General features: G+C 35.3%; 2 protein-coding genes across 2 annotated transcripts in view; both read left to right on the top strand.

The window, feature by feature from the left end:
• Positions 1-19,564, top strand: part of LOC129230035 (vacuolar protein sorting-associated protein VTA1 homolog) — a 212,381-nt gene that overhangs the window by 34,492 nt on the left and 158,325 nt on the right. The gene's annotated exons all lie outside the window — the stretch shown is intronic.
• Positions 1-19,564, top strand: part of LOC129230511 (E3 ubiquitin-protein ligase MARCHF3-like) — a 40,384-nt gene that overhangs the window by 14,456 nt on the left and 6,364 nt on the right. Inside the window, exon 3 of the mRNA XM_054864913.1 lies at positions 4,976-5,208. Coding sequence (XP_054720888.1) covers positions 4,976-5,208 — 233 coding nt within the window. The remainder of the gene's footprint in view (positions 1-4,975; positions 5,209-19,564) is intronic.

The raw sequence follows: 19,564 nt of genomic DNA, 5'->3' as shown, positions 1-19,564 counted from the left end.
CTTTAAAAAAGAACCAACTGGAGTCCCGGAAACTTATGCCAAAACTAAATAGTAAGGACTTTCAAGCTATTTTAAGATGAATATTTTTAATTTTGAAAATTAATGATTATCATAAACGTTTTTGTAAATAAATGATTAATACTTGGACAACCTTAGACTTTTTCCCTTAAATACGGATTTTTCAAACTTAATCCGGAGGAAAAAAATGAACTCCTAATCGAATAAAATTTTATAAATAACCTTAAAACGTCATTAGGCATCTTTTTCTTGCCCTGCCCGATGAAAATAATCGGACACATTTTTTTTTTCCATAGGACGATGATCCACCCTAGTATACATCCTCTGAAACTTTTTCAAATTACATTTTTCTAAAAACAATTCCATAGGTAACAGGGTGAATGATTCAAATCTTTATTTGCAGTGAAACCTGTGTATAACGATACTGTCTATAATAATAAACCTGTCTATAACGATATTTGTCTTGGTCCCAGAAAACTTTCAGCATGAATAATCAAACTGTCTGTAACGATAACCTGTCTAAAACAATATTTTTTTAGGTCCCAACAGTATTGTAGGGGGGTTTTACTGTATTAATAAGCAAACCGTTTTCTTTCGGTACCGGTTTCTCCTCTGTTGGTGAACCGATTTCCTTCTTTCTTTTTTTGTTCGGTATCTATTGTCGAATTTTAGTGCCATCAATAAAATTTTTGAAATCGAACGCTAATTAACGGAGATATTAATAAAAACGTATTTTCGTCCTAAATGGCTCTTTTTACGCTAACGGATGGTCCAATTTTTCTGAATTTGATATTGTTGGAAATGTCTGTAAAAAAACTCCTAACGAAGAAATTTTCAGGGCGTCCAAAGTCCAATAACCTAAATCCACTAGAAAAAAAGTTATGAGCGTTTTTTAGTAAGCGAAACACAAAAATTTTAATTTTATCTCTTTTCCATTGTTGAAATTCATTGTTGGAAGCGTGAAACATTAAGTTTTAACCATGGGCGGATTTATGGGGGGTCAGAGGGGGGCAATGCCCCCCCCCCCAGTTTTGGGAGGACTTTATGTAGTAACAACACATCTTCCAAAAATTTAAAAAAAAAAAATCATTATTTTTTCGTTTTTGAACAGTACAGAAGAGCATGGGTGGATTTATAGGGGGGAGGGGGCAAAGGGGACAATGCTCCCCAGTATGGAGGAGTTTATATAGTAACAAATTATCTTCCAAAATCTTATAACAAAAAAAAAAGACATGATTTTTCCTTTTTTGAATAAGAAATTAAAGTTTATTTTTTTCTTTTAAACTTAAAATAGCCGTTTCTTACAAAGTTTGAACAATACTGTACAAGTGTATAATCTACTATTCAATTTCAGAGGCTGGAAAGTGCAAATTATTGATAAGTTCTAAAATCCCTGAAAAGAATTGGCGCAGTATAGCCTACAAGGGCTCTTGAACCAAAAACCCAATCTAACCAACCAAACCTTGAAAATAATTAGACAAGTCTTTGAAACTCCTAAGCAAAGTGTGCTTCAATTTTATTTCTTATCAAGTGTATAAATTAAGAATTGTTCAAATGGGTAGTATGTTACTCTCTTGATACCTATTCTCTAAATCTGTGCACCATTTCTTTTAAAGTATTAACTTGTATCACAAAGCACTTGTAAAGCGTAAAACTTTAAAAAAAAATTATTTGCCTATTATTTCCAATTAACCCTTATAAGACTTCAAAATGCAGAATTTTATATCTATTTTAGATAATTGCCTCCGGGGGAGTAACCCCCGGGTCCCCTAAAACTGGAGATATTCTATATCCCACTTAAAAGGGAGCACTGCGTTACTCTTTTAATACCAGCCCCCTCTCTTTTAAGGTCAATTTAAAAATGACAGCATGATTACACACAGTAATGAAAACGACACATAAAAAAGTAAAGAATGGCCTTACGCATCACAGAAAACAGACAAAAACATGGGAGGGGGAGGGCAATTAAAAATGTTTCTTCAAAAAAAAAAAAAAAAAAAAATCCTGCCCCCCCAGGAACTCAGTCCTAAATCCGCCTATGGTTTTAACTCATTTTTTTAAAATCTCTTTTTCTACGTGAAAAATGCATTTTAGTACTTCAAGTTTGGTATGGTTGGAAAGATCGTGAAAAATACTTCTAAAAACGTTTACCCCCCGTTTTACGACTCAAAAATGGAAATCGCTAAGATGACTAGAAAAGGAGCTAGAAGCAATTATGAGTTGGCGAAAATTCATTTTTATTTGATTTTTCACGCGACTTAGCTTGAAGAAATTGCTGGATAATGTGTTGCTATTTCTCGCTTGAGCGTAAAGAAATGAAATTCTTGCATTCTTTTTTATTATTGAGACTTCATAGGTAATTACGGACAGTCAAAATCATACCTTTTGATTGTTTTTGCAACTTTAATACCTAATTTTATTTATACGCTGTCGTAAGTAGAGTTGTTCATTTGATAGATGAAAATTTTATATTTCTAACGGAAAAGCTCATACCTACTACAATATTCTTTTTACAAAGAATATTGTTTATACAGAAGTTTTACGTATTAACTGAATTTTGCGGTATCATTTTATTCAGAAATCTTTCAGTTTTTCTGAGACATTGGCGATCTTTATCCATTGGCGTCAAATTTTTGACACCAACGCCTGCACGAGAATTGTTTTTGCATTGCATACGTAAACAAATAGTAGGGAAATATCTACTTGCACTGAGTTATTACAAAGCAGGGTGCTATTGAAGAATAAAGTCATGCTTTTAAGTTGGAGTTAATGAAATTGTAACAATTGGTGACAAGGGGGAGGAGAAAAATGACAAAAGAGACATACAATACGGAGAATGTGACATCACAAGTTTTTTCCTTATAAGAATGTTTATGAAAAACAGCGTGACATATGCCAAAGAGAGAAGGGGTATGGTGAAGCGTGAAACTTTGTGACAATGGGGGAGGGGTTCAAATATGTCGAAAAAAAGTGTGACATTTGTTATGCACACAGCCATTAACCATAAACAAATAACAAATACAAACTTTTTAAAATTGTACTATTATTACCCTGTCCAGAGCTTTGGGGTGAATAATTTTTAATGCAGCAAGTAGGGTTGGTTCAATTGACTGTTCGAAATTTTGCACTTCTAACAGCAAAGGTCAAGGTAACTCTATCAATGATAGTCTACTTTTTTTAGAAGTTTTTTTACACAGAAGTTTTACGTATAAACTGAGTTTTGCGGTATCATTTCATTTCATTCGGGAAGATTTCTATAATTGGGAAAGGCGATATTTATTCATTGGCGTCAGTTTTTTGGCACCAATGCCAGCGCGAGACATGTTTTTCCTTTGCATGTGTAAACAAAGAGTAGAGAAATTTATATAGGGTTATCAGAGAGCAACATAATATCCAAAAGAAAATTATTCCCGCCAAGAATTTGACGGCCACGCCAATTTCCCAATAATCCAAATGTTCCCTTTCTTCATTTATTTTGAGATTAACGTACACAAAACTTTGGTTCTATTAGGGCTTTTTTGGTGCAAAAGTCTTAATAGGCGAGGCTGTGCCACATACAGAAAGCAAAATTGGAATAAATCATTACTGTTTGGTATTGTGAGTACATGTTAAAATTATGTGTTCCCAGATGCACAGTAAATGAATGTATAAGAGTAAAAATAAAATTCAGTAATGAATATGGTCGAATTTCAACCGCTGGGCGAACCCTATAGTATCTATGAACCCATCATTTCACTGATGAAATGCAGACCAATTCGAGAGCAAAAAGACAAGCAAACTCTCATGTCCCTTAGCTTAAGTGTTTAGTAGAATCACCAAATGCCTGTGTTCATATTCACATACGTAATGCACTTGCTGTGGAAAGCGCCTAATTAATGCAACTTTTACTTTTATTATCTTGTGTTCTTCTTTTATGCACTGATAAAAGGGATTGCATTTGACAAACCCGAAACAGCTGTTTGCTGAGTTTTTAACTATTTTAATACTTTATTTGTACTTTATACACGTTGTTGTCGTTTTACTCATAAAATGTCTTTGTCGACAAATTGAGGGGAAATCATGGTAGCTCCATTTATAGCTAGAGAAAACAAAAAACCTAGCAGCGTGGTAATGTTGTAAGTAGGGTCTGTGTAGCCTTCACAATGTTGCCAGCTTAGGTTTGCCTCAAAGAGCCGTTATATTGACAGGGCTGGTGCATCCATCATTTTGGATCGAAGCACGAGTTTGTCGGTTGTCTTTCTGGCATGATAATCGGTTTTAGGTGATGTTTCACTGGAAGAATCGATTTATGGAACAGACACTTCAATTAGAACAGATATGAAATTTTTTCTTTTACCATTTTGGCAATGTCCCGAAAGTTTTATCTGGTAACCACAGGTTTTCAGTCAGTCAAAAATCTGATTCTAAAGGCCTGATGCGGATGCGTTGGCTCTCATACATACTGGCCTTAGCCCCGTCTGTATGAATCGTTGAGTGCAAAAAGGGAGCACGTTGATTTTTTATAATTTGTTTACAGCATCCGAAATTAGTTTTAATCACATTCTGCTTTATGAGAAGGTTGTGCAAGTCTAGGTTCAAGTTCGACCATTTGTCGTTAGACAGCGTTCGTAAAACGAAACAGCAGTAGCAGGAGCGTATATAGAAACTTTAGTAAGGCGGCCAAAGCCAAATATTATGAGAAATATTCTCTAATTTAAGTTTTAAAATATTAAATCTTAATTCACAATGAGTGGTTTTAAATTCATTTTGGGTAAAGGCACTTTTTCTGCTGCTCCTTAAATACTCCCTTGAGTGTTTTGTACAAACGATGCTAATAAAGAATTCAGTTACTCAAAATCTTTCGACATTTTGCTTTTAACGGCTCGAGTACATGCATTTCTCGCAGCTATAATGTATTACGAAGTATTATTCGTTGTATTTCCAAAATTAAAGAGTCTCACCTCTTTCTTTTTTGTAGAGTCTTTGGGATTGGTGCAGAGAAGACGATACTAAAACGGATCGGCGCAACGCCATCGGCGATCTCCTATGCTTCCTTTTTCTCACGCCCTTAGGCTTTATGACAGTTTGGATGTGCACCGAAGGCGCCATTTACTACCGAAAAGTGAATGGGTCCCTGGAGATGGTTGCGATGATAGGTCTGGTGATCTGTCTCTTGCTGGCCTATTTCTCGTGGATCGTTCTGTGCGTCAGGTATGCGTCGGCCTTCGTATTTAGTTAATTCGTCTAAAGGGAAATCTAAATTTGAAGCATATTTTGTCTGCTAGGGGACGTAGGACTTTGGAGTCTTAGGACTTTTCGCAGCGGTTCGATCCCATGGTTCACTGTCCAGTCGGTGAATTTTCAAGGTGCAGCAAATCGTTAGCGATCATGTCGAATGATTATGCTAAAGCCCTCGATCCGTCTCTTAAGTGGCGACACTCTCCAGTGTCCGCCATTTTGTGTCGTTCCGCAACTTTCTCCCTATCTCAACAGTAGAAAAATGCAGAGTTTCGCTCATTGAAAAGTATCTTTTTATCAACGAATGTTTGCAGATTTTTGATCGTAACTTATGTAACTGATAATATACATACAAAATTGTTGAATTTTACCTTAGTAAAATATTTTTTACTAGTGGTACCCGCACGGCTTCGCCCGTAATAGAAAAATTAAAAGGTCTTTTGGTTCGCCTGTATTTACAAATAATGTATTGTGAATTTTCTCGTCAATTGGCTTGTACTCATGTTATGGTTACACGTTATGATAATTTCGTATCTCGCCAATTGGCTTGTGCCCATGTTACGGTTACACGTTATGATAATTTCGTAATTTATGATAGTTTTTTTTCTTAAAATTGGAATAAAAAAAGAACGACATCGAATTTTCGAAAAATCGCTTCGAGGTGCACACCCCCATGTTACATACTAACTTCGTGCCAAATTTCATGAAAATCGGCCGAACGGTTTAGGCGCTATGCGCGTCACAGACATCCTACAGACATCCAGACATCCAGACATCCTCCGGACAGAGAGACATTCAGCTTTATTATTAGTAAAGATTATTGTTAAACCGAATATTAGTAAAAAGGTGTTTTGAAGAAATTTTCGACTACTTTTAAGAGTGCTTTCTTTTTTTCCCCCATATAGACCTTCTGAGTTACAAATTACTTGAAGTGTTTTAAATATGCGTTTTATTATTAGAAAGTTGGTGTAGTAGAACCAGGGGCGGATACAGAACAATCTCTCGGAATGGACCCGGGAAATTGAATAGCACCTTCTCCTTCCCCCTGCCACATACGGTGTTTCATAACAAAGTTTTCATTATTTTATTTTAAAATGTCTTTTTTTAAATTTTTTTAGGATCCCTTAAGCTAATGATCCACTTCTAAGAACATACATATTATGTACCAATATACTTTGAATGTGGATGTAAAACATCTTTAACGTTTCAAGCCAATTAAATACTAAACCATAATAATGTTACCGAAATGCTATACAATTAGCGGTTTTAATTTTAGGAACAATGTCGTAATGATTATAACACGAGGGTAAGGTTATTCAATAAAAAAATATACCCATACCTCATTTGATGTTTTAATGTTATTTTATAGTATTTTAACTATAAAATATTATTTAATTAAGAAAATTATAGCTATTAAACATGTAAATTTTACCGAAAAATTCAGGACAATTTCTGCGTGGATTTCGAAGCAGTTGCTGATTGTTCTTGAAGCTATGATACAGTTGAGATAACAATTCATATTACATACCGCCTCCATTAATATCATGATTTTCTCAAGAAACTACGATATGATTTCTTTCATTTTGCATTTTTTATAAGCTGAAAAAGAAAAAGCTATTATTTCGCAAAAAGCTTCCTGGATCAAAATAATTCTTTTAGGCGCGCCTGCACATTTTTTGAAGAATGTTAGTTATTGATTCCATCAAAGAAAAATTAATGGACAAATCGCGATATTACGTTCTCTTGAATTCAAAACCAGCGAGTTAAATGTATAAATGTATTCTGCCACTCTAGGACTCCAGTATGACTCCTTTAGCAAATATAAATTCTATTAAATTATTCAAAATATGCTCTATGTGTGTTTTGTGTTCTGTTTAATTAACTATATAAAAAAACGCTTTGGAGAAGTCAATTAAAAAATTGTGAATAAAATATTTAAATAAATTCATTCTTTGGGGGGAGGGGACACGGGCCTCCTCCCCCCCCTTAAATCTACTACTGAGTAGAACAGTAAGTGAGCTAAATTAATTATGTCATAAATTATTTGTGGGAAACAGTTTGAACTTATTCATGCAAAGCAGTATCATTTATGTTACTAATATGTGTAGTTTTCTTTCTTTCTTTTTTTTTTATCAACACTTGTTTCTCATGGCGATTTTACATTAAAAAATGCCTTTCATTTAAACCTGATTTTCAAGGATACTATTAGTTCTTAAAAATTCAACGAACTGATAATAAAATGTAACCAGTTTTAAATCAATGTTAAAAAAATAATAATTGAAATATTTGATACCAATAGGAATTCAAATAAGAGTGCAGATTACATCTGTGACGAACTGTTATAAATAGTAATAATGAAACTGTAAAATAACAGATACTGGGATAAATCATATATATATATATATATATATATATATATATATATATATATATATATATATATATATATATATATATATCTTATTTATTAAAAAAGTTTTCACATCAAAATAAAAATTAAACGAAAACAGATTTTTTCCGGGCAAAAAAAAAAAATTAAAAAAAAAATAAATAAATAAATAAAAAATCTTTACGTAATTATATAACTTGGCTTAAGTTACATGTTACTGTAATCTCAAAGAAGCTTAATTTTTTTAATGAATAATTTCATACTTTTAATATCTTAATTTTTACGCGCAAAATAGATAAATAATTAACTTGGCAACACACTGAAACTCATGGCTATGACACAATTAAAAGCAAAACGACGTGTTCTTAAAATATTTTTGCTACAGTTATTGAGACATTTTGAAACTAACTAAACAATAGAAAATTTATATTAAAAATAAATAAAATAACTAGTATATTTAAATTTTGGCGGTTTTGTTATATTGAACTCAGAAAAATCAGTTTTGAAAACAGGGCAAATATTTTACTACTGCTAGCAATTTATTAGGTGCCGTTACATAGTTGAGCTTTACAATATTTGAAGGCACTATTTATGATGATTTTAGTGAATGTCCTTATTATCCCATGAAAATTAACAAACCATCAGACAGTTTCATGAAAAGTAAAAAATATTACAATTTCAACAAGAGTTTCAAAAAGTATCTGAAATTGCACAGCAGTATTGATGGAAACATTTAAAATACATAAATAATCTTTCAATGTACTTCGCTATAGTAATTTTGAACTGTTAGAACATCTTAATGCACTACACCAAGGCATCTTTACATTAAAGATAGCGTTTGATGAAAAATACGATTAGCAAAGAGAAAATATCTAGTATTCCGCACAGTGAAATCACATAGGCAACGACACAAAATGGAGGACTGAACCCACGTGATTGCCCACCTCCAATCGCAGTCGAAAGCGGCGCGCAGTGCATGGATCAAAGTGTGTCGCCACTTAAGAGACGGATCCAGGGCTTTAGATTATGCGGCATGTTAAAGCTCCCTCGGGGTGTTTATATGGCTCAGACACTCTTGGCTAAATTAAATTATTAGTGCTTTTTTGCATCGCGAGAGATCAAGCGCCTCTATCTGATGAAAACTGGTTTTTCGTTAAAATTCTTAAGTGCCCATGGTTATCCGCGCCTACAGTGGAAGAGCTTGAAAAGATTGGATACCAACGAACCTTGAGGATCGTAATAAGTCTGCAAGCAGCGCCATTAAGGAGATAAATTTGAAAGACATTTTAGAAACAAAGACTTTTGCGTGAATGCAGGGTTGGCTTTCTGCCGGCAGAAACTATTTTTTGCCGTGCCAGTGGCAGAAACTGGTTATAACCGGTAAAAACCGGCAGAAACTGGCAAAAACTTAAAAAGCATCTTTAATTACTTAAGTGATTGCTAAATGATATTTGTTTAAGTAAACTAAAAAATTAAATTTCATTTCATCATTTAAAAAAATAAAATCCTATGCTAATGCCCTTGATTTAGTTCGAGAAGGGAACTTTTCAATTGCAGATGCTCGTAATGTTTGGATTAATCTAACAAAGAACGGAAAATCATATAGGTGCTCAGGAAAGAGGAGCGACATACAAAATTAAAAGGCATTTTGATTTTAATTTGCTCACTTATATGTTTCATCTAAATTGTGTGTGATCGAAATTATCACGTGCTTCAAGAAGAAAGTGCCAGAATTTTACTTGCCAATATTAACATAGATTTCGTACCTAATGTCACAGCTTTGCAAAACAAATTGGCCCTATTTCTCGAAACTTATTTTCCAGTTGAATTTCTCCCACTACTCCAGTTACTACATGGTGGACCAGTTAAAAAAAAATACAATAGATGAAAGTCTCACGAACATTGCTTGTTCCTTCATGCATTGCCTGCTAGCTCTTCTGTTGCACGAATATTCTAAAGTTTCTCATTTGTACATATTAGATTGAGAAACTGTTTAGATTTTAGAAACCACCTTTTCTAAGAAGCAATTGCAGTGTCCAAACAATGTAACATTTGATTTTAAATTGTGATATTATTGTAATTAAATTGTGCTTCGGATAATAATTACTTTTTCCATGCACTTCCTATTGCATGTGAATAATATAATTTTTTTTTTTTCATTTTGTGAGTTTTTGCCAGTTTCTGCCGCAAATGTGGCAGAAAGTGGTTTTTGCCATGCCGGTTTTATCCGGTTTCTACCAGTGGTTTTAACCGCCTCGGCAGACACTTGCCAACCCTGCGTGAAGGTCGTTGAACCTTGGTGATTACATTTCTATATCATAAATACTGAGGTGAATTTTACATTTGTGAGGTAACGCTGGTGCTTCAACCCATATTTGCTCAGCACAGTATTTTTGTAAATAGCGATTTTCGCCAAAATGGCAAAATGACCAAGCATGGAGATCCCGTGGAATAATCATTCTCTCTCTGACACGGTAGAAAAGTTAGCAATCGCCAAAAACCATAATTACCGTAGTCTTTTCTGCTTTCTTTCTTCCTTTTAAAAAAAAAAGCTTAATTCTTACGATTTTGCCAGAAACTGTTGAAACTCTATTTAAATAAATAATACGAACTGTTCATTCACTGGTTGGACTATTCTACCTTATCTACAGAATGCAGAGCCGGATCTACGGGAGGGGGGGGGGGGCAAGCCGGGGTTCTTGCCCAGGGCCGGATTAAGCCAGCGAGGGGCCCGTAGCAAATGTTTTCAACGGGCCCTCGTTTTCGAATGATATAGAAAACAATATAGCACTTCTTCATGGAGACGGGAGGTGTACTTATAACATGCATGAATACATAAATGTGGATATAGTTTTAGAGCTTTACGATGGTTATGATCCCCTTCTATTGCCCCTTGTTTTCCCGTTACTACACGATTTTAACTTTTAATTCCAAAAACGCAATTTTTGGACGATATGAAAAGAGGGGGGGGGGGCTGGGAGCTTACCCCCGGAAAATTTTCGATATTTCAATTCTAAAAACTCATTCATTCTAACGACCCCTGATCATATTAAGAAGAGAAGATTCGGAGGCCATTATTTGGAGAAACTGAAGTCAAAGAACGCGATTGCATCCTATTTTAGGTAAGATCAAAGAAAAATATTTGGGTTCACAGCGACTTTCCAGGTAGTTTTTTAAAATTAAAGTCTTAAATAAAACTGTAGATTATCCTTAATGATGTTGTAGAGAGAGGAAAGAGCTTTGTTCAAGGAGGGCCATTGGAAAATTTTTGAATTTATTATCTGTTATTAATCTAAAAACACAATTTTAAGTAAAAATTTTCGAAATTATATACTTTGAAATGTTTTTTTTTTTTTTTTTTTTTTTTTTTTTTTTTTGCGTTCTTTGGTGATTTTGATGCGGAGTTTGCGAAAGCCATACCCTGGAAATTTCTCGAAAGTGAAATTGTGAAAACGTGGTAGTTAGTAGGCCATCGCGGGTTACGTTTCGATATGGGATGGGGTTCAGGCATTATCCGAGGCAACCCGAAAAATTTTCGAAGTTTAAGTCTTAAAAGTACATTTTAGACCATTGTTAACAATGTTGGAGTTATTTCAATGCGGGTGAGGTACACCCGCATTGAAATTTTTCGAAATTATAGTTCAAAATACGCACTTGTAGGCCACCTTATTAGACGATGTTATAGAACGGGATCGGGTTCGGAATTATATCCATGAACATTTTTCGAAACTGAAGTTGCAGAAAGCAGTTTTAGCTGGTTTTCGATTATGTTAAACAATTTTCTTCCTGAATTTCAAGTTCAAATAAAAAAGTTTCAGCTACCTTTGATGATGCAAAAGAAAGGGGTTAGGTTCGGGGCATGGGTGGCAGCTTTTTAGTTCCCTCCCACTCAGAGGAAAAAATTAAAAACGATATTTAAAGTCTTTCTTCTTCACATAATTATTTTAGTTCATTAAAAAAATAATATTCTCTTAACAATTCATTTATTTCGCTCAGCACAAGTGTGAAGCCTCTGAATCTTTTTCTTTTCTTCTATCATGCTCTCTTAATTTTGCTCATTGTTGTTTACAGTACACTGGCGGAAAATTTTGAGGGTGATAAATTGACATGAAGTTAAGTAACCAAAAAGAGTTTAGGATGACTAATAATTACCTTTTCAGGACTCCAATTTCGAAAGCTTTAAGAAGAAAGCCACTTTTAAACAATTTCTGGATGGTAACCCTTTTCCTTCTCTTGTCTAACATCAACAAAGAGAGACTTAAAATTTGGTTTTAGGATTTGTGCTTTAAGAATTTCAGCATCCTCCTTCTCCTGCCATCAACAAAAGTTGCTGAAATTTGAGTTTTTAGAGCCTAAATTCCGAAAAATTCCGAAGAAAGCCCTTAAACCATCCCGATTTCAAAATTTCAAAAACAATTCAAATGAGAATACCCACCTACTTTCCTAGCTTCTCAACATTCGGGGAAAAAGGCTCTAAAGCAGCACTCTTTACCTAAAGTTAGAACTAAAGATAGCCTGCGTCTTGAAGCAACCTCATCCCTTTCTCTAATCTTCCCACAGCTTGAAATTTTGTTTTCAGCTATACCATGGGTCGATCCCTCAAACCCTTTCCTCCCAAAGATAGCCTGAAATTGACTTCAGTTTTGAGCACAATTTCAGGAAAGAACCCCTTCCCCTTTCCTCTATTGTTATGAAACAACCAAAACTTTCTCTTGTTTTTACGCTTAAATAGCTGAAAGTTTTAGGACCCAAACTCCCTTAAATTTCCTAAGATACCTTAAAATTGACTTCATTTTGAAAAAAGAAAAAAAAAAAAAAAAAATCCAGAGAAAACTCAATTTTCCGTTCTCCAAACTTTGCCTAAATTCTAATTTTTAGGTCAGTTTTGAAACTTTTCTGACTCAACGAAGCTTTTTCTTCTTCCACTAAGAAAGATAAGCTAAAATTACGTTTTTAAGACTTCAATTGGGAGAAATTTCTGGAAAGCAATCGATCGAAAAAAATAAGATTTTTAACTTACCTGAGCATTTAGAAAAGCTAAATCTAAATAAAAAGAGAAAAATAGAGAGAAATTTAAACGGGTTAAAGTACGAAAAGTAGTTTTTTTTCTGGAATTTTTTCTCATGACGCGGGGCCTCCAGAAGCGCGGGGCCCGTAGCATTTGCTACTTCTGCTCTATGGCTAATCCGGCCCTGTTCTTGCCCCGGGCGGTAAATTCGAGTGGTGCTTCCAGGGGTGAACTGGCCCGCGGGCCGGTGCGCGCCATCTTCCCTTCTGTGCGCCCTTGCGGCTTTTTTTTTTTTTTTTTTTTTTTTTTTGCACCTCCGAACCTGTTTGCTTTTGTTTCCTTTTTTCCGCCCCCAATCATGAGTGACTTCCGCTTTTTTTTTCTTGCGCCCTCGAATCTGTGCGTCTTCGGCTTTTTGCACAAGCCTGGACTTCCAAAGGGCTTTGGGAGTCCAGGTTGACGCCCTCTTGGGAGATCCAATCCACCCCCGGGTGCCTCCTGCAGGAAAAATAAGCTAATTCAAAAAATTTCAGAAAATGTAAGAAATATTAAACATTCAAAATATGAAAGTAGAAAGAAAAAAAAAACAATAATGCAAAAGTTAATCAAACTAAAACTAGTATGTTGTGGCCATCACGAAACTTTCTTATATATCTTTCTTGTGAATTCTGATCAATCCCTATGCTTGAAAAGAATGCAATATTCCCAGCAAAAAAAAAAAAAAAAAAAACTTGACGACCGTCCGAATTCCTGAATTCCCGCAAAAGCAAAGCAAAGAACGACTTGAAAGTTATTTTAAAAGCCTTGCTTGAATTAATTAGATGTTTTATTTGTTAACAAACATAAAATGGCAACAGTTATTAATTTTAAATCATTGCGATAACATTTCCGATTATCTCCCGAAAATTAAAATCACGTGAAATAAGCAGACGAGAATATTGTAATTTATCTTTCTTATTGTTGCATTTATAAAGCTATTTTTATTAACACAAAAAAAAAAAAAAAAATCAGACCCCCATGGAGCGATTGGCGCCAAAATTGAAACAACGCCTATTTACAAATAGATTCACATTTATTCCAAATTTCATCCAGAACGTAGCATTACTTCTTGAGAAATGGCACTCACAATGAAAAAAAAAGAACATTCGATTGCGCCACCTCCTTTTCAGTTTTTGACACCAAAATAAAATCAGCTCTTATACCCACTAAGGTCTACTTGCCGATAAATTTTTCTTTCATTCCGTTCATTATTTCTTGAGATACAGCAGTCACAATTGACGACAAAAAACGTTCTATAGCTCAACCCCCGTTTGAGTTATTGCCACCAAAATTGAATCAGCACCTGTTCCTGTTAATGGCAACATATGGTCCAAATTTTGTTTGATTCCGCCAGTTACTTCCTGAGGAATAGCAAGCACGCGTAACTCAAAAAACGTCCCATTGCTCCACCCCCCTTGGAGGAATTCGCGCCAAAAACCAATGGGCACAAGTTCACATAGGGGCACATATGTGTACCAAATTTCGTTCGATTTCGTGCGGTAGTTTTTGCTGTAGAGCGGCCACAAAAAACTGGTCACACACAGACGTGACACACACACATACACACATACATACACACACACATACATACACACACAGACAGACAGGCAGACATTTTCCAAAAGTAGTCGAAATGGACTCAGCACACCTCAAAACGTTCGAATCCGTCAAAATTCGAAATTCGAAAATTTGCACGAATCCAATACTTTCTTCTATATATTAGATATAGAAGAAAGTAAAAAGTAAGGAGTTACTCACTAAAAAACTTAGCAGATAGGATAAAAGCGTGCAGGTGGGATTTCATGCACTCTCCTGTATTTGGCTGACAGTTGAAATTGATTAATAGAGTCATTAATTTTTAAAAACAGTGGCATATTTTTCAAAAGAAGTCGGTAAAACGAGGCAGCGAGCAGAAAGTGGCTCGTTACACAGGCATTTTTAAGTGTTAGAGAGTGGGATAAGTAATCACTTTTAGTGGGACTGAACAGGAACATGAATACTAGACACCTAAATAGTTTAGTCTGTAAGTCCCTGTACTAAATTAAATATAATTTACTGAATATTGATTGATTCCTCGTTGATCAATTGCTACCACCAATGGCGGTTTATTTCAGGGGGCGGCGCATTTTGCGATTAAATGAACGAATAAACTTTTTCTTCTTGTGATAAAACCATACAGCAATAGTTTTTCCTTTACAAATATTCTAACTCTCCCTTTTCTTAGAACATGGGGCGGGGGGGGGGGGCTGTAAATTTTGCCAGAATCATTTACAAGCAGCAGCGAGTAAACATATGGCTCTCCGTCATGGGGAAGATTTTGATGTAACATCTGACCGGTATTACACAGAACAAAGCATTAAATTAGCGGAAGAATACATAATTCAGGTATTGCGAAGAGGGTCATTCTGTAAATATTTAGATTAACTTAGATTATAGCTGAATCAGGCTAGGAACATTGACAATGAGAATTGCCTGCTTACTAGTATAAATGCTAAAGATCATATATTGAGATCTTATTTTAATACGAACCTTCAACGATATTTTATTGACATTTAGGCTGTTTTCTTAGAACCATGTGACAGTGGTGCAACCAAACGGGAGGGGTAGGGGGTAGGGGAGAGGCATGAGCCTGCCCCTCCCCAAAAGGCAGAGGATATTAATTTTTAAAAAAAATCCATATTGTTAAAGAGAAGAAAAGAACGCGCCTTGGGAAAACGAAGTAATTTTAATAGGAAAAAATTTAGAATGTTGGGAGAAAATCTAAAGTCTTCAAAATGCAACACTTCGGAAGCGCCCTCCCCCAGCCAAACCTATTCAAGAACGTCTCAAATCTCGTTTCCAAGGCTTCAATTTCGCAAGATTCCAGGGGTCCTCGCCTTCTAACAACATCGAAATCGTTTAAGACTGCTTTTTTAGGAAGTAAAATTTTGAAAAACTGGCGAGTCCCAAACGTTACCATTCAGAACAAGTCCCTCGAACCTCTTTTCTCTAATACCATCTAATTCATCAAAATTGGATTTTTTTAAAAAGGACAATTGATTGAGGTGCTTAAGTCCCCTTAAAATAGAGTGAGCCGATGTTCTGGTGTAAAATCTGAAAATAAAAAAATTACAATTAAAAAAAAAAATCCCAGTATCACTAAATATTGCTTTAAAACTTTGTCGTTTAGGACTTCTATTTCGAAATGTTTTTAGGGGAGAGCCTCAGACCACCCCCTTCCCTAACATCATCAAATGCTGTCGGTAACTGTGGTTTGGAACATCAATTTCGAAAAATTGGGAGAGAGCTGATCAATTTCACTCTAATTTTCAAAAAAATCGATTGGAAATAGCCCCTAAGTCTCCTATTTTACCCTAACGTCAATAAATATCTCCTATAACAGCGTTTTTAAGACTTCATTTTCTAAAAATTTCTTCAGAAGTCCTCACGAAATTTTCCTCCCTGTAACATCACCCGAGACACTCTAAACCTGCGTTCTTAGGACTACATACAATTTCAAAAAAATTTCCGAGGGAGAGCCCCCGGACCCCCTATCAGATAGGGGGGGGGGGGAATTTAAGTGTGCCCTCTTAAAATTATTTTCTGGTTGCGCCACTGCCAGCTGAATTTATTTTCTCAACAGTAAAAAAGATTTGGGCCCGAAAAAAACTTACAGCCATTTACGACTGATTTTATTCAATATGCAATTACTTCAAATGCGCCAACTCCTCCTGAACTTATGAGCAAATGTAGAAAACCTGTTGCTCTTTCTGCGAGTGTAGTAGCAAAGGTTTACAACCAAATTGTAATAGAACTTTTAAAATATACTTTTTAGATTATATTAGATATTAGATTTTTACTTATACCGTACTTTTTAACTTAAATTTGAACATGTTTCAACGCATTTAATATCTGCATTCTTTTTTGACTATTTGTAAAGGAATAAGTGTTACATAAAAAATAAATAAATATTTATTAATTTATAGCAATAGTTAAAACGCATCGCAGTCCATCTTAAAAACACTAATTTCGACATACTGACAAAATTTTCGATCAAATCGGTTAAGTATTAATACAGATACGAGCACTTCTGAGAGCGAACTGCCACCAACTTTGATAGCGTCAGTCTAGAATATGTACCAGATGGGCAGATACCCACCCAAAGCTCAAAATACTTTTCAGGACATCTATTAAACTTTTGTGTTAAAACATTCTCCCTGCTCAAACTTTCTGCAGAAGTGTTGAGCATTTATGAGAGCTACCGGTCGCCCTCTTTGATGACGTCATAGCAGGATGTGTACCAGGTGGAAGATGTACAACCAGGTGCTTAATAATTTCTAGGGCACCAATTGAACATTTTTGAAAAAAAAAAAAAATCTTCCTACTCAAATTTTCCTACATGTGTGCTTTTAGATTCTGGACTAAGTGGCGAAAATTAGAAGATTGAAAGTAAAGCACCCGTATCTGAATACTGATCTCGTTTTCGGGAAAAAGGGGAGAGGGTTTTTTATTGCAATTTATGTTACGGTATATCTCCGTTTTAACAAGAAAAATAAAATACTGGCATGCTTAGTAGAAAGTGAAATTCTAATCAAACCCTTTTGTACTTAACAGTTCATTAAAAATACTAAAATACAACTTGATAAAAAAAATTTAAAGCAAGTTGAATGCGGGGGGGGGGGGGGCATTTTAAAGTTTTGCCCCCCCCCCCCCTCCCTCGGAAACATTCTATATCCGGCACAAGGTGATTACAATCAAGTCCCACTTTCAAAAGACTGTAGAAAAAGAACCATTGGTCAGTAATAGATTCAAATTTGAACTGAATATAAAATCCCATGAGTACCATATCTACGTCAAAGTCTAAAGGCAAAAAAATTTTTTGCTTACGCACATCACAGCCGGTAAAAAAAGTTCGCTATTATTCAAGCTGAGTCGCGCAGGTTTTGATAGGAAATATTTAGCAAATCAAGTGCGAAAAATTACTTAAAAAACTGAACAGCAATTTTTCTATTACAATGATATTTATATTTTATTTTGTAGATATTAGAAGCAATTTTAATCACAAAAATTCAAAATGAAATTCCCCTTCTCAATACCTTACTTTCAAAATTTAAATTTTGCAGTATTCATTTACTAATTTATTTTTTATTTATTTTATTATTTTTTTTTTGCGACAATTCAACAATACTTTTGTTCTTTCTTTAAAATATTTGTGGAAAGTAGACTAAAAAGAAGCTAACAGCAAATTATTCTTTTGAAATAATGCAAACTTCACCAGGTTGGCAAAATTAGGTTTCGGTATTGGCAATGTCTCACTTTTTGGCATTTTATAAAGTTTATAAGGAGAATAGGAAAAATACCACTGTCTATATTGTAACGGATTCGGTGAGACTTCCAACTTTCTTGAAAGGATGACACAGTTCTTGATTAAAAACACAGAGAATTTATTTACACTATGTACAGGAAAGATCGTCAACAACTGCTAAATTAATCATCAGCAATTAAGCAAATATCACACCACACCGTAAACTCAACGGTTACACACGTATTTACTTCCAAATACGAAAAACAACACAGCGAAATGCTTCGCAATAAACAGAGATAATACACTCTCAGTTCGAATTCTCAATCGAAACTCAACTTTTTATCACGCAGTACGCTTTTATAAACATCGAAAGAAATCTCTCAAATATTCCAAACGCTTCTGGAAAATAGTAGACCGTTATCAAATTTTATCAATGAACAAAAAAGAAATAGGGGGGGGTCGCATACTTTAGCCATATGTATAGGGGTTGTATATTCATTACGGGAAACTATTTACAGGTTACGTTACTACAATAATTACTATTTACAGAATGTGTAACATTGCCCCCTTCCTAAGGACTGCACGTCCGGGGCAGTACAATCCCCAGAAAGGGTGCCAAACTTCTATCACAAGTTCACAAATACAAACATTAAATAATAACCAATAGTGCATAGGAAACACAATAATAAAAAGAAATATTACTAAACATTAAAAGCAAAAAAATTATCTACAACTTTTATGTTATCAACCATGGTTGTTTACGTAATACTCATGAACTATGGCCATAGTATGGAGCTAACCGATCATAATGTACAACCCTAGGTTTTGCATTAGGTGATTTTTGGATCCTCACTACGACGTCATTCAGTCGGTTAAGGACTTTGTAGGGTCCATCCCAATGCGACTGCAATTTGGGTGACAGACCTTCCCGTCGGATGGGATTCCATAACCAAACCTTGTTGACCTCGTTGAATTCATGTCCAGTAGACCTTGTGTCGTATCGGGTCTTTATCTTCTCCGCCGCGATGTTGATTCGCTCTCGTGCGAAGTTATGAACGTCTTCCAACCGGGTCTGGAGATCCTGGATGTACTCCTCAGGCGATGAAGGCGCATCCGGAGGACGACCGAAGACGAGATCACAAGGTAGCCGAAGCTCTCGTCCGAAGAGCATCTAAGATGGGGAAAATCCGGTAGTCTCGTGGACAGCACTGCGATAGGCCAGCAGGAACAAAGGTAGCTTCTTGTCCCAATCCTGTTGATTTCTGGATACCATAAGCGAGAGATTATTCAGGATTGTGCGGTTAAATCTCTCCACCATGCCGTCCGATTGTGGGTGTAGTGGTGTTGTCCTAGTTTTCTCAATTCCGAAAATTTGACATAGGCCCTTAAACACAGCAGAGATAAAATTCCTCCCTTGATCGGAATGAATCTGCAAAGGTGTTCCATATCTCGAGATCCAATGTTGGACTAGAGTCTCTGCTACGGTGGTAGCTTCTTGATCTGGAGTGGGATACGCTTCGGGCCATTTGGTGAAATAGTCGATGGAAACAAGGATGTATTTGTTCCCATCAGCAGTTCTTGGTAGAGGACCCAGGTTGTCGATCCCAAT

The sequence above is a fragment of the Uloborus diversus genome, chromosome 9, assembly GCF_026930045.1.
Source record: "Uloborus diversus isolate 005 chromosome 9, Udiv.v.3.1, whole genome shotgun sequence".
Taxonomy (NCBI): Eukaryota; Metazoa; Arthropoda; class Arachnida; order Araneae; family Uloboridae; genus Uloborus; species Uloborus diversus.
This window is presented reverse-complemented; position numbering and strand designations above follow the sequence as displayed.